General features: G+C 31.3%; 3 protein-coding genes across 3 annotated transcripts in view; 1 reads left to right on the forward strand and 2 right to left on the reverse strand.

The window, feature by feature from the left end:
* Nucleotides 1-16916, forward strand: part of LOC133200175 (caspase activity and apoptosis inhibitor 1-like) — a 327434-nt gene that overhangs the window by 179350 nt on the left and 131168 nt on the right. The gene's annotated exons all lie outside the window — the stretch shown is intronic.
* LOC133200091 (carbohydrate sulfotransferase 15-like) lies at nucleotides 454-5868 on the reverse strand. Its single transcript, XM_061335827.1, has 7 exons — nucleotides 5778-5868; nucleotides 5416-5541; nucleotides 4993-5149; nucleotides 4578-4745; nucleotides 3484-3580; nucleotides 918-1065; nucleotides 454-716 (listed from the first exon to the last, which is right to left on the reverse strand). Exons 1-7 carry the CDS (start codon nucleotides 5866-5868, stop codon nucleotides 454-456), a joined length of 1050 nt encoding a protein of 349 aa, XP_061191811.1.
* LOC133200247 (carbohydrate sulfotransferase 15-like) lies at nucleotides 8861-15675 on the reverse strand. The gene is made up of 7 exons (XM_061336063.1): nucleotides 15610-15675; nucleotides 14840-14956; nucleotides 14469-14594; nucleotides 14048-14204; nucleotides 13631-13802; nucleotides 9330-9477; nucleotides 8861-9123 (listed from the first exon to the last, which is right to left on the reverse strand). The coding sequence occupies exons 2-7, from the start codon at nucleotides 14946-14948 to the stop codon at nucleotides 8861-8863; spliced, it is 975 nt and encodes a 324-aa protein (XP_061192047.1). The 5' UTR covers nucleotides 14949-14956; nucleotides 15610-15675.

A 16916-nucleotide genomic window follows, 5' to 3' on the forward strand; every position in this document is an offset into this window, starting at 1 on the left:
CCTAGACAAGATTTTTTCCCCTTTTTACTGAATCCCTTAACTTCAAAATAATGGAACCGTCACGGTAGCTCAGTAGGGAGAGCGCTCGCTCCGTGATCGGAAGGTCGTGTGCTCGAATCATGGCCGCGACTGACCTAAGTCGAGAAAAATAAGTAGCAACCGTTCCTTCGTCAAGACACTTTTAAGTGAAAGTTGCGGATCTTTAGGATGAGACCTTAAAAACCGAGGCCCGTTTCACGGTAGGCGTCGGCACGATAAAGAACCCTCACTGCTCAATGACCCTGAGAGCCGAGTAAAGGTCTAAATTTGAAGCCCTTCATGGGTATATGGTGACGTCTCTATATGAGTGAAAAATTCTCGAACGGGACGTTTAACAACATACAATCAATCAATCAAAACAATGGTTTCTATCCATTAGAATTTGACCATTTAACTTTGCAGAAAGATTAGGGATCATATTTTATTTTCATAATGTATTTTATAAGATTGTGTCACATTTTCCGTATTATTTTCAATAACACTGTTTTGTGAATGCCACAGAAATCTTTCATCATTCAATAACTTGTATAAGTCTTGTATATCAGAACTATGAATATTTTCTAATATTTGTCTTGTTTTGGGATTCATGGGCGGTTTTCCAATCTTGTCTTTTGTAACATACACTCTTTCTGATATCGTAATATTTAGTTTTTCTAGTTCATCATCTGTCAAAACACCTGAAAAAATAACATATTAAATCAACATAAAACTTTTAAAATACAAAATAGAAACAAGTAAAAACATTGTTATTGCCAATATATTGTTTATACTTAATTATGAAGGTCACAGATTGAAGGACAAATGATGATAACAAAGTTAATAAAGAAATTGTTTAGACTAAAAAAGAAATTTGCATTTAACAAACTTTTAATACTCACGTAATTCAAGAAATTTAAATACTTGTTTCACAACAGAGGACACATTAGATGAGTAATCTTCTGTACGTAGAATTAACATTTGTTCACGTGGAAATACTGAGAGCCATTCTCGTAAATAAATAGCATAAAATCCTAAATGTATTCTCGTCTGAAAATATAAAATTATATTTTATTGAGAGGCAATTACAAGAACTAGACTGTGCGAGCCTTAAATGTTTTGCACCTAATCAAATTAAGATCCAGACATTTACAGGTGTGACATTGAACTTCCAGTAAAACTTGTTACTCGTAAAGTTCTTTGAAAAGTAAATATTGAAGCTAAAGTTTGGGAATTATTTTGAAAAAGATTTTTTCAATTCTTACATAACTTATTATTAAAGCTAATATTACACTATTAAAGCTATGAAAGACTTGTCGGGTTATGTGAATGTAGATCCAAAATTGTGTATATTTCCACCCAGTAAAAAATTAGTTATTTTATACAAGAATTTTCTGTATTGCGTATAAAATGAATCTCATTCAATGATATCTATCTTAAACTTCTTAATTAACCATTTTATTAACATTTCTGTCTAATATTTTCAATTAAGCAAAGTAAATTAAAAGAAAATGTCTAATAATTGTATATCAGTCAATAAAAGAAAATCACCAAGATACCTGAAATACAATAAATATAAAGAAGCTACACAAAATAATCTTGCCAACCCTGCCTATCAAGTAAAAGAATAGAAAGTCGAAGAAATGAAGATTTTAAGTGGTGTTTTTGATTACGATCTGATTACGATCTTAGATGAAGATCATGAAACCTAATTTACAGGGAATAACTATTGTTTAAACGATATATCCATTCTCTCTTCTTATTTTACAAGTGGATCTCACCAATCAATGTCGAATTCAACGTTTAATACACGCAATTACATACATGTACATAGAAGATCGCCCGACGTGGCGCAGTGGTTAAAGCGTTTGCTAGAGAGTCGCGGAGTAAGGAGTTGATCCTTACGTCGCGGGTTCGAATCCCATTGTGGGACGTGGAGACCGGTCCTTCGGATGAGACCGTATAAACCGAGGTCCCATGTCACAGTAGTTGCTGGCACGAAAAAGATCCCTCACAGCTCAATGGCCCTGAGTGCCGAGTATAGGTCAAAATTTACGGCTCTCCAACGGTAAGTGGTGGCGTCTCCATATGAGTGAGAAATTCTCAAAAGGACATTAAACAACAGACAAACAAAAGTATACACATGTACATAGAAGATACACGCAATTAAAAGAATTATTATTTCAAATTTATATACACATTTTCTGCAATTTTCAACTTGCATAATTAATGTTTGCAATGTGTAAAAGGTGAATTAATCATATATAATTTCATTCAAGTAAATCTTAGAAAGAAAAACAATATCAATTATATAAATACAGTATTAACAAAGTGAAAAAAGGAAGATAACGAACAGTGATCGATCTAAAAAAAAAATTAAAATATTACAAATCTGCGAAAAGGGCATAAAGCACGTCCCCCCAAAATTGGTAAAATACCCGTAGTTTGAAAATGACAGGATCTTTACTACATACCCTTTCTTCTATAATCTTCTATAAACTGTGATAAAATTAACAAGTGTCTTCTACAAAAATTTAGAATTTTTCAATTTAAAATATGTATATGACAATTAATTGTCATATGCAAATTGAAATTGAAAAAATTTTAAATTTTTGTAGATGACATGAGCTATAAATCTATTTTCTTCGTGCTTTTCAATTTCGATTTTATTTTCTTACTAAAATGATAACACCATGTATACACCGTGGTCCGTTACTAATACATTTAATTTAATAAATGTTTATACTCCTAGAGTAATTGAAAAAGCATGTAATTTATCTCAGGATTTTCTTAATTATTCCGCATTTGTCGTTGATAACATCGTTTAAAGTATGCAGTTTCTTTATCACTGAACTGTCGCATATGACGTCACAGAAGTGTGCATATCGCTGTATTTGAATTTGATCTCTAAATTTCGCTTTAAACATTAAAATGTTTAATAAAGAAGAAGGTACATTTCATTACAAATCTGGCCCTGTATTTCTCTAAAAGATGAAAGTGGTGTAAGGAATTAAAACTCATGCTTTCTAGACTTTTGAAATGCCATGCAGTAAGAACATAGACAGATCGTTTTTCTCATATGTCCACTAAAATGCTAATTGTGACGTCATGAACTTTTTCATTTTTCCGCATTTTCTTAAAAAATTTTGAGAAATGTGATTTTTCCAATGATTTTACACAACATATCTGTTGTATATCTGTATATAGAAAATTAAAGTGGGCGACGGCTTTGGATACTATTTTCTAAGGAAAATAACCCCAGAAATGAATCTTTTTGAGGCTTTTTCTGTTAAAACCTTAGAAATGTAAATACCAAAATAATGACGTCATATTTCCAGAATGTTCATCCTTCATGCCATATTCTTTCATGCTTTATTACACTCATATACTCAACTCATATTTAAGCCAATTCCATAACCTTTTGAAAACATCAAAATTTTAGTGTTTAGGGCACAATAAAGCCCAAACGGTACCTTCTTCTTTTGTAAGGAGTAAAAATAGTGTCTTGGTAGACCATTTGCTGGACCTGGCAATCTTTATGAAGTTTAGAACTAACCTTTGTTGACTAGAATGGTAAAAGTATTAAACATGCACTGTAATGTGATTTTGAAGAATTTCACTCTTAGAAAGAGAACTGAGTATAAGTATAATTAAGTTAGACAGAACAAGCTCTATCATACACAGAGGTTACTCCGACGTTGACAGATCAAGACCGTTTGAAAGTGAGAAACATTTTAAACAGATGTTTTGGATAGCAGTGTTGAGGACATAAACAGAAATATTTTAAAATTTGATCTTCTCTAAATCAATTTGTTCTTCTGTTATACAACTCTTGAAGAAAATTGAAATTTAAGAGTTGGGTGACGTTTTATTGGTTAATGACAAGGCCGTAGGAACCGGGGGGGGGGGGCACAGGGGGCCGTGCCTCCCCCAATAATTTTCCGATATATAGAATACTATAGAAAACATAGCTGCTATATGCTTGTGCCCCCTTTTTTGCTTGTCAAGGTAGTTGATAGTGCCCCCTCAACTGAAAATGTATGGTTGTGCCCCCTCAAAGTGAAATTGCTTCCTACGGGCCTGAATGAATTGAGGACATACGCAACGTTTGAACTTAAATGTCTTTTTCCCTGGAGTTGAAGAGTTGCAACACTAAAAGGAATTGTGTGCTACATTATAATGTCTATATATAGTGCTGTACACTTCCTCTAAAACAAGTTTGGATTGACAAAGGAACTAGAATAGTAATTTTTGTATATTTTTCTTTGAATTATACAAGAATTTTCATCAATTGATATCTTTTTTTAAAAAAAACCTGGTAATGCATGCTGGCGCTATAATCTTGAAAATTTATCAGTATTATAAGTGTCCTTAAAACAACACGACCAAGTTTACTTTTTTGTATTTTATGTACATATTTTTCGATAAATCTTACTATGATAAATCATTCACTGGTGCTAAGAATTTTTAAGAGCAAAATTAACTTATTGTTTAATCAACGATGCATACACATTAGATGATCAGTGGAAATTAATAATAAGTAGCAATAGTTATATACTTACTTTTTGTTTAAATCTGCATTTATATGAAAATCAAACAGACAACTCCTCAAAATTCTTCGTATGCTACACCTCTCAAGAACATTAATTGCCTTCAACACAGCGAAATGAAAAGTAGTTTGATTCTTGTTTCGCTCTCCATTGTCAATAAAATAGTAGTCCGAATACAGTCTAAAAGAAGAAAGCTTGGTGATTGAGAACTATACAAATATCCTATGATATTGCACGAGGGAACTAAATAACTTTAGAATAAGACCTTTCATTTTCAAAACTAGATGATGTTGATCTTATGAATATGGTAAATATGTTTTTGTCCAAATTGTTGTCTTTATTATTCAAGTGTTGAATATTTTCATGGCATAAAAAGACATTCCAGAAATCTTGGAAATCAGCTATCCTCTGATAGTTTTTTTTTTACCTATCTACTGGATTTCTGAGTATAACTATAAGTTTAACGTCTGGATTTATGTGTTTAATGAGATGTGGGGTCAGATATCGGGGTTCTGAGAGTCCCCTGTTCTGTGGTATCATTTTCCATCCCCGAAAATCCCACATATCCATCGGAGTTCCGTCCCCTGAAAAAAAAATCAAAACATGCATGAGTCGAGACTAGGGTTCATTTTGTAACACTAAAAAGAAAACTTTAAAATATATAATGTTAACTGTAGTTTTGGTATGTTTAATTCACCAATTTCTAGAGTTCGACTTCATATTTTTATTAAGAACATTGGGTTAATTCCAGGGAAATAAGAACAAATTTAGTATCAAGTATTCTAATTAATATTTTGGATAAAAACAGTAACAAATTTGCCATTAAATGATGAAAGGGGTGCCTACTCACCAGTGATGAGCTTTGTCTTGCCGTCTTTTCGTTTAGCGTTATTTAACAATGCAGCCGTGTTACTAAAATAATTAACATAGTCTGAGAAATAGGTCTTCATCATGCTCGCTGACCATAACCAATAACCTATGAACAATAAGAGGAATATACATTTATTAAGATCAAGCAATTTTACTTAATTCTGTCATTTAATACTGATTGAAAACATTTTCTAAAACTAATTATAGGAAATGAGAAAAAAAATATTTGTGTCTGATATTTGATAGTAATACAAGTTGGAAGAGTAAATCTACTGCTTTGATAATTTATTTACTCGATTTAAATTCTACATGTAATTCATCAGATTTGAAAAATAAACTCGCCATATCGTTTCCAAGACCAATACATAGTTTCTTTGTCTTTTGTGTTCACTGCTACATCCGGGTGTCGCGATATCCGTGCACATTTATCCATTCCTATCACTTGAAAATATGGAAGGCATTTTAGTTTTCCGCTTACAGACTTCCAGCATGGGTTTTTATGCAAGGTCGAAAAATTAAATTGCGACTGGAAAAAATAGTGTTTGGGTTTTAGGAACAGATGGCTCAAACAACAAAACATTGATTTACTTTATTTTACATCAATGTTTCACATTTTTAAAAAGACATTTCATAAAGCTTGATTTGTTTGGATAAGTTTCTAAGTTAACTAAGGCTTTCAAAGAAAAAAATTTACAACTTCAAAATCGAAAATTCCCTCCACAAGTCTCTGGGCAGATTGTCATGTTGTAAATTTTGAATTTAGTTGGTGGTTGTACATACTAAATTTACAACATGACAACAATATAATTACTGCTACCAGTATATTCAGAATTTGCGAGATTAAGAAAGATCACATAGTAAAATTCAAAGACTGTTCGAATACAATGTGTAGTCACTTCAGGAACAGATTCATAGAAAAAGCTGTAACAATTGTGTATTTTTGCTATTTTATATAATCACACACACACACACACACACACACACACACACACACACACACACACATATATATATATATATATATATATATATATATATATATATATATATATATATATATATATATATATATATATATATATATATATATATATATATATCCATTCTTCAAATGTATAGTTTTGTCATGCAGAAATAGAGAAATAATACCATGCACAGAATATCGACCTTTTGGACACACGATATTATCCTTTTCCTTTACTGGCGAGGGAATAGTAATTGATAGTTTTGCAGGAGTGAGTGTCATCTGCAAAACTTTTGTTTGATCCTTCATGTAAAGTTCCAAAGAAATCAACAACAAAGTACAAGTTACGCAGGCGCAGAATTGGATGCATCTGATTTTCGACATTTTTCTGAATGTAAGCATCTGAAAGAATTTTGTAAAAAAAGCTTTATCCCCATATTCATTAACATGATGAAAATTTATAGACACTGATTATTTTTTTCTTTGAACTTCACTTTGAATTAATTTGAATTTATTCATAAAAATGAAAAAAAGGTAAAAATAACGAACCGTAATCGAACTCAAAATTTCATAGTATATTTGCTAACAAGGTTATTATAAAGACCATAGAATTTAGGAAATACAGGTTTCTAACGATGCTGTTGAAATCCCTGTAAGATCAACTTATCTGTCAGTGGCTTGTCTCGGTTTAAAAATTTATCTTACTCAGAGCATGCTCTTGAGTATCGAAAACGTTTGGAGACCACAGGCACTTGTTTCTGTAATAAATTTTTGACCCATAGTATAATATTATACTAAGGGTGAAAAATTTATTACAGAAACAAGTGCCTGTGTTGGAGATATAAACACAGATGCAGGTGTTAGCGGAATATTACTACAAAAATAAGGAAAGTGCTGAAGTTATCTCGTTTGTCATACAGTTTAGTTGTTAGTTGGCCCTTATCGCCTGTAGTTCGTAAAACATCCAAATATGAAACAGACTCTGTGGTGTCCTTTATTTCGAGTTCACTTGGATATATCGAGTTGACATATGGGTTGAAGTAACTATTGTTAATTGATAAAACACCGTCGATAAATCTGAATGTCAAGTTTTTTTCTTCTTCTCATTCAGAAGTTTGGAAATAAATTCTGCTTCATAGGAATATCACGAGAATACTTGACGTACAGAAAATAAAGAGTTGCTTCAGATGCTGTATTTGACCTACATTTTCCAGATAAATGACTAGGTTAGGCTAAAGTTTTTGGAGCAGACTCATTCCAGAGTAACTGGAAGCTCTTCCTAGACTAAACTTGCATGTTTGATGCATCAAGGGATGAACAATTTCAAATTTGCTGGATTTAACTTACTTTTTCTGGATGAGTAACAAGTTCAAAGTCTTTAGATAAGTCCATTCCCAAGTAAGTGCAAGCCATATCAGACAAAAATTGTATTATGTTGCATTTAGGAATGCACACTACCAAGCTATTAGTTTAGTGTGAGACTTTGCCATACCTAAAGATGAAATTCGTTGCTCAAGATGAGCTCTGTAATCTCTGATTAACTATGTTTTGTAAATAATAGAATTATTGTGGCTTCTTCCCTCGATACCCAAATATGAAGCGGGTACATTTAGAGGCAAACACCTACGTGCTGGTATAACTGTCTTATGACATCATCTATAATTTTTTGTCCAGCACTCAATTCACGTGTTTCATTTTGAAAGTTCACACCAAACTAGAAAACTTAAAATCTTGACGAAAGGACAGTAATCACTTTCCTTTTAAAATCTGTAACTTACCAACAAAATACTAGTAAATTCAACAATGTACTTGATATTTTCTATAGCTGGATTTATTTGTTAGTGTCCCAGAATATCTTTATCTTAAAAAAATAATGTTACCGGTCTTACTGCCTTTTATCAATTTTCTTGACATGATATATTTTTTCTGGAGGTTATCAAAGTATACCAGTATTCACAAATCGTGTTTCATTCTTTATTACATACGATAAAATGAGTACGATAGCAATGTGTATGTTGGTTATTTAACATTCAGTCTTCGATAAGCTGAGATAAAAATTACACAAATTTCTTAACAAGTGTATCCACGATTCCTTCCCTCCTTTAGTACTATATTGTATAACTGCATCGATACTTGTTATTGTGCAATTGAAAATCCTTCAAATGATTTGAACATTGCCTTATATAGAAATATCAATATAATTATCATTTCAATGAATTATTCATATGAAATCTTAAATAGTTACCTTTCAGATATGTGTATAATAAGCCAATGTACCTGAGATTGGATTAGAGCCACTCGAAAACCCGCAAAACTTTAAATCACAGAGAACTAGTGACCTAAACAAGATTCACATTATATTCAGACTTATTCCCTAAAACTGCAAAAGAATGGTTTCTAATGACATTCATTTGAATACGACCATTTAACTTCGCAGAGAGAGAGAGAGAGAGAGTAAGCATCATGTTTTATTTTCATAATATAGTTTATAAAATTGTGTCACATTTTCCTTATTCTTTTCAATAACATTGTTTTGTGATTGCCACAGAAATCTTTCATCATTCAATAACTTATATAAGTCTTGTATATCAGAACGATAAATATTTTCTAAGATTTGTCTTGTTTTGGGGTTCATGGGCGGTTTTCCAATCTTGTCTTTTGTAACATATACTCTTTTTGATACCGTAATATTCAGTTTTTCTAGTTCATCATCTGTCAAATCACCTGAAAAAATAACATAAAATAACCTTCAAAACCTCTAAAATACAAAATAGAAACAGGTAAAAACATTGTTATTGTCAATTTATTGTTTATACTTAATTATGAAGGTCACAGATTGAAGAGTAAATGATGATAACGAAGTTGATAATGAAAATGTTTCTGATGTTGAGACTAAAAAAAATTGCATTAAACAAACTTTTAATACTCACGTAATTCAAGAAATTTAAATACTTGTCTGACAACAGAGGACACATTAGATGAGTAATCTTCTGTCCGTAGAATTAACATTTGTTCACGTGGAAATACTGAGAGCCATTCTCGAAGATAAACAGCATAAAATCCTAAATGTATTCTCGTCTGAAAATATAAAATTATATTTTACTGAAAGGTAATTACCAGAACTACAGACTATGCGAGCCTTAAATGTTTTGTAACTTATCAAATTAAGATCCAAACTTTTACAGGTGTGACATTGAACTTCCAGTAGGACTTGTTACTCATAAAGTTCTTTGAAAATTATATATTGAAGCTGAAGTTTGGGAATTATTTTGAAAAAGATTCTTTCTATTGTTGCATAACTTATTATTAAAGCTAGTATTACACTATTAAAGCTATAAAAAACTTGTCGGGTTATGTGAATGTTGATGTATTTCCATTTTCCACCCAGTAAAAAAAAACTTAGCTATTTTATACAAGAATTTTCTGTATTGCTTATAAAGCTCATACAATGAGAGTTATTTTAAACTTCTTAATGAACCATTTCATTAACATTTCTGTATATTATTTTCAATTAAGCAAAGTAAATTAAAAAAAGGTCTAATAATTGTATATCAGTCAATAAAAGAAAATCATCATGATACCTGAAATACAATAAATATAAAGAAGCTACACAAAATAATCTTGCCAACACTATCTATCAAGGAAAAGAATAGAAAGTCAAAGAAATTAAGATTTTTAGGGATGGTTTTGTTGACGATTTTAGATGAAGATCGTGAAACCTAATTTACACTGAATAACCATTGTTAAGAAGATGTATCCATTCTATTTTCTTATTTTACAAATGGATCTCACCAATCAATGTCGAATTCAACGTTTAATACAAGCAATTACATACATAGAAGGTCGCCTGCGTGGCGCAGTGGTTAGAGCGTTTGCTCTAGAGTCGCGGAGTAGGGAGTTGATCATTACGTCGCGGGTTCGACAAACAAACCAACAAACAAAACATACATAGAAGATACACGCAATTAAAAATATTACACTATTTCAAATTTATATACAATTCTCTGCAATTTTCAACTTGCATAATTAATGTTTGCAATGTGTAAAAGGTGATTTAATCAAATATAATTTCATTCAAGTATAATGGTAAATGTTAGAAAGAAAAAATATTAATTATATAAATACAGTATTAAGAAAGTGAAAATAACGAACAGTGATCGATCTGAAAAAAAATCACAAAGCATTACAAATCTGTGAAAAGGGCATAAAACACGTACCCCCGAAAATTGGAAAAAATACAGCTGTACCTGTAGTTTGAAAATGACAGGATCTTTACTATATACCATTTCTTCTATAATCTTTATATAAACTGTGATAAAAATTGACATGTGTCCTCTTCAAAAATTTAGAATTTTTCAATTTAAATTTGTGTATGTGACACTTAATTGTCATATACAAATTGAAATTGAGAAATTCTAAATTTTTGTGGAGGACACAAGCTATAAATCAATTTTCTTCGTGCTTTTCAATTTCCTCTACTAAAATGATAACACCATGTATGCACTGTGGTCCGTTACTAGTACATAAATTTAACAAATGTTTATACTCTTAGAGTAATTGAAAAAGCATGTAATTTATTTCAGGATTTTCTTAATTATTCCGCATTTGTCGTTGATAACATCGTTAAAAGTATGCAGTTTCTCTATCACTGAACTGTTGCATATGACGTCGCAGAGGTATAGCGCCGAATGCATATCGTCGTATTTGAATTTGATCTCTAAATTTCGCTTTAAGGTCAAGATCTAGTAAATGAAGAGTGCCTACAGATTTCTCAAATTTGAGAAACAAATTCCTTTAGTAATCTTTTACAATTGTAGCTAAATAAATTGAGGTGTATCGGGGCATAATTTTTAGATAAAAGCAACGAAAAAACATATTTTAAACTGCCCTTTTCAATGAAAAATGAAGAAAATCAGGTATAAAAATGGGAGTTTTCTGAATCTCAGACAAATAAAATGTATCAATATTGCCTACAGTCTCTCAATAAATGGTTTTTCATATCTTCTTGGCCTCTTCTTTAAAATGATATTAAATTGAATTTAGGTATCGGGGTTCCTTTAGAAATGATTTCAAATTGAATTCCATGAAAATGTGTCATTTTCTACTTAATTCTGTTATAGCCGTAAAAAACTGGAAAAAATAAGATTAAATCAATTATGACGTCATAATGGATCTAGCACCAAAAGACAGACTAAACTCATTTACTAGATCTTGACCTTAAGGTCAAGATCTAGTAAATAAGTTTAGACTGTCATTTTAGTGCTAGATCCATTGTGACGTCATAATTGATTTTAACTTAATTTTTCCCGTACTTTACAGCTATTATAGAATTACATAGAAAATGAAACATTTTCATGGAATTCAATTTGAAATCATGTCAAAATTAACCCGGATACCTATATTCAAATTAATATCATTTTAAAGAAAAGGTCAAGAAGATATGAAAAACTGTTTTCCAAGAGACTGTAGGCAATATTGATACATTTTCTTTTTCTGAGAAGGAAAAAACTCCCATATTTATACATGACTTCCTTCATTTTTCATTGAAAATAACAGTTTAAAGTATCATTTTTCGTTGAGTTTACCTAAAAATTATGCCCCGATACACCTTATTTCGCCAAGCTATATTTATAAAGGATCATTGAAAGAACTTGTTTCTCAAGTTCCAGAAATCTGAAGGCACCTTTCATTTAATAGATCTTGACCTTAAAATTTTTAATAAATTGTAAGGAGTAAAAATAGTGTCTTGGTAGACCATTTGCTGGACCAGGCAATGTTTATGAATTTTAGAACTAACCTTTGTTAACATGTACTGAAATGTGATTTTGAAGAACTTCACTCTTAGAAAGAGAACTATGAGTATTTATACTTATAAATTAATAAAGACTCTTTTGCAAATAAACTCCGAAATAGGTGCACCAGAGTTCTTACTAACTCCTCTATGAATACACTAGATACAAGATGAGATCCGTAAACTATATTCAGATTACACTCGCATAGTAATTAGTAAGTATGGTACATTAATTTAAAAGTCTACTTTCATTTTCTATAAACAGCCATGAAATAGTAAAAACATGAGTACGATGGCGGTTTCGGTTGGCGGATCTAAGTTACTAACAATTTTTAATGAAAGTGACAACAAGCAAGCGTTTATTTATTTCATAAAACGTCATCACTGAATTATTCAATCAAAACTTGATTTAAATGATATAAAAGAAATAAGTTGTGATGACAAATTTGAAAGGAAAATGTGCAAATTATTTTGTCATAATATTGACGGAAGCTTCTAGAACATCATATAGCATCGAGCCCAATGTTAAATAGAAAATCGAGCGATTATAGCTGCGTGACATAAAAAAAAAGCTTTTGCGTGAATGGACATTGAAATTATGGTAAATCATTGATAACACTTTAAGTTGCGAATATATTTATATATGGAAGGACAGTCACTATTACAAATGTAGTAGGTTTTCCTAATAAATTTATCGGTAAAATTTGTAAATTCCTCACTGAGAGCATAGTGACAACGAACCACAAGTACAATTTGTACTTCGTAATAAATTTGCTTACATGAAAAGAGAAAATTAATGAATAAGGTATTGTTCAAATACAATTAAAGCTGTTAAAATGTTGTGCTTTAATAAAAACATTTCAGTTTTTTTTCTAAATACAGTCTTGTGTATCAAATACTCGGCGTTAAAAGTTAATGTTTACAAAAAAATCAGTTGATCATTAAAATATGCATATTCGCTGCTTTTATCTTTGAGAAAAATGAAATAAAAGCACCTAAAGTCATAGTATATAACAGGTTTCACAATAAAGTCAATTAACATGATTAATGAAATTGTTATTTTTCAAGTTTTTACAAGAGGGGGTTGGTTGGTGGTGACGTACATCTACTTCTGCTCCAAAGCTAAATGCAGGATACTGAATTTTTTTTTTAAAGATTTGATCTTCTCTAGATCAATTTTTTCTTCTGTTATGCAACTCTCGAAGAAAATTGAAACTTAATAGTTGGTTGACGTTTGATTAGTTAATGAATTAAAACAACCCGAGCCAGTTAACTTTTTCGTATTTATGTACATATTTTTCGATAAATCTTACACTGACAAATCATTAATTGGTGCTAAGAAATTTAAAGAGCAAAGTTTACTTATTGTTTAACCAACGATGTATACACATTAGATGATCAGCGGAAATTGATAATAAGTAGCAATAGCTATTTACTTACTTTTTGTTTAACTAAGTCTGCATTGATATGAAAATCAAACAGACAACTCCTCAAACTTCTTCGTATGCGACACCTCTCAAGAACATCAATTGCCTTCAACACAGCGAAATGAAAAGTAGTTTGATTCTTGTTTCGCTCTCCATTGTCAATAAAATAGTAGTCCGAATACAGTCTAAAAGAAGAAAGCTTGGTGATTGAGAACTATACAAATATCCTAAGATATTGTACGAGGGAACTGAATAACATTAGAATAAGACCTTTAGTTTTCAAAACTAGATGATGTTGATCTTGTGAATATGGTAAATATGTTTTTGTCCAAATTGTTGTCTTTATTATTCAAATGTTGAATATTTTCATCATATAAAAGGCATTCCAGAAATCTTGGAAATCAACTATCCTCTGATGGTTTTTTTTTACCTATCTACTGGATTTCTGAGTATAACTATAAGTTTAACGTCTGGATTTATGTGTTTAATGAGATGTGGGGTCAGATATCGGGGTTCTGAGAGTCCCCTGTTCTGTGGTATCATTTTCCATCCCCGAAAATCCCACATATCCATCGGAGTTCCGTCCCCTGAAAAAAATCAAAACATGCATGAGTCGAGACTAGGGTTTATTTTGCAACACCAAAAAGAAAACTTTAAAATATATAATGTTAATTGTAGTTTTGGTATGTTTTATTCACCAATTTCTAGAGTTTGGCTTTATATTTTTATTGAGAACACTGAGGTAATTCCAGAGAAATAATAACAAATTTAGTATCAAGTATTCCAATTAACATTTTAGTTAAAAACAGTAACAAATTTGCCCTAAAATGATGAAAGGGGTGCCTACTCACCAGTGATGAGCTTTGTCTTGCCGTCTTTTCGTGTAGCGTTATTTAATAATGCAGCCGTGTTACTAAAATAATTTACATAGTCTGAGAAATAGGTCTTCATCATGCTCGCTGACCATAACCAATAACCTATGATCAATATAAGGAATATACATTTATTAAGATCAAACAACTTTACTTAATTCTGTCATTTAATACTGATTAAAAACATTTTCTAAAACTAATTATCAGTGGACAAGAAAATGGGGAAAAAAATCTTTGTGCCTGATATTTGATAGTAATACAAGTTGGAAGAGTAAATCTACTGCTTTGATAATTTATATACTCGATTTAAATTCTATATGTAATTCATCAGATTTGAAAAATAAACTCGCCATATCGTTTCCAAGACCAATACATAGTCTCTTTGTTTTTTGTGTTCACTGCTACATCCGGGTGTCGCGATATCCGTGCAAAAAGGTCAGTCGTGCCACATTTATCCATTCCTATCACTTGAAAATATGGAAGGCATTTTAGTTTTCCGCTTACAGACTTCCAGCATGGGTTTTTATGCAAGGTCGAAAAATTAAATTGCGACTGGAAAAAATAGTGTTTGGGTTTTAGGAACACATGGCTCAAACAACAAAGCATTGATTTACTTTATTTCACATCAATGTTTCACATTTTTTAAAAAGACATTTCACAGAGCTTGATTTGTTTGGATAAGTTTCTAAGTTAACTAAGGCTTTCAAAAAAAGAAATTCACAATTTCAAAATCAAAAATTCCCTCCACAAGTCTCTGGGCAGATTGTCATGTTGTAAATTTTGAAATTATTTGGTGGTTGTTAATACTAAATTTACAACATGACAACAATATAATTACTGCTACCAGTATATTCAGAATTTGCGAGATTAAGAAAGATCATATAGCAAAATTCAAAGTCTGTCTGAATACAATGTGTAGTCACTTTAGGAACAGATTCAAAGAAAAAGCTGTTAGAATTGTGTATTTTTGCTATTTTATATAATCATATTTTTCTATATATAACTATATATAACTATATATATATATATATATATATATATATATATATATATATATATATATATATATATCCATTCTTCAAATGTATAGTTTTGTCATGCAGAAATAGAGAAATAATACCATGCACAGAATATCGTCAATAACTGGTTTTGGTCGACCTTTTGGACACACGATAGTATTTTTTTCCTTTACTGGCGAGGGAATAGTAATTGATAGTTTTGCAGGAGTGAATGTCGTCTGCAAAACTTTTGTTTGATCCTTCATGTAAAGTTCCAAGGAAATCAACAACAAAGTACAAGTTACGCAGGCGCAGAATTGGATGCATCTGATTTTCGACATCTTTCTGAATGTAAGCATCTGAAAGATTAAAAAAAAAATACTTTATCCCCCTTTCATTAACATGATGAAAATTTATAACAGTGATTTTTTTTTCTTTGAACATCACTTTGAATTAATTTGAATTTATTCATAAAAACTGAATGAAAAACGGTAAAAATAACGAACAGCGATCAAACTCATAAAACCCTATAAACAATACAAATCTGTGAACAGGAAATGAAGCAACGACCTCTGGAAATTCCAGAGTTGGGATCAGGTGCCTATAGGGAGGAAACATCCCCTATTGACCGGTTACATCCGCCGTGAGCCCTATGTACTGATCAGGTACACTGAATATTCCGTAGTCAAATTAAGCTTAAAAACAGAGGCCTAACATGTCAGTCGAAATACGACCCAATGATTGGTTATATTTGCTAGCTAGGTCATTATACAGACCATAGAATTTAGGAAATGCAGGCTTTAAGCGATATGCTGTTGAAATCCCTGTAACATCAACTTATCTGTCAGTGGCTTGTCTCGGTTTAAAAATTTATCTTACTCAGAGCATGCTCTTGAGTATCGAATACGTTTGGAGACATAAACTCAGATGCAGGTCTTGCGGAATATTACTGTACATAAATAAGGAAAGTTGACGATGGAAAAGCTGAAGTTATCTCCTTTATCATACAGTTTAGTTATTAGTTGGTCCTTATTGTCTGTAGTCAGTAAAACCTCCAAATATGAAACAGATTCTGTGGTGTCCTTTATTTCGAGTGCACTTGGATATATCGAGTCGACATATGGGCTGAGGTAACTATTGTTATTGATAAAACATCGTCGATATATCTGAATGTATCATTATCGATCCATGCATCCGTGTTTTTGTTTGAGGCATTTTTCCTTAACAGAAGTAAAGATATCAAACGGGTGGAAAAATTCAAATCCTATCCGATCAACACGAGTCTTCAATTCATATACTAGTATACTTAGTGCATACTAGTCGTATATATTCAAAAGGTCTTACCGGGATTCCCTTGTCAATGATGCCAAAAGCTTGCGTTTTTCTTGTGCAATGGGCAATGCATGTTGATATTTCACAAAAGACGTCT

This window comes from Saccostrea echinata, unplaced genomic scaffold (assembly GCF_033153115.1).
Source record: "Saccostrea echinata isolate AGI-Se365-2 ecotype Australia unplaced genomic scaffold, CSIRO_AGI_Sech_v1 ptg000037l, whole genome shotgun sequence".
Lineage (NCBI taxonomy): Eukaryota > Metazoa > Mollusca > Bivalvia > Ostreida > Ostreidae > Saccostrea > Saccostrea echinata.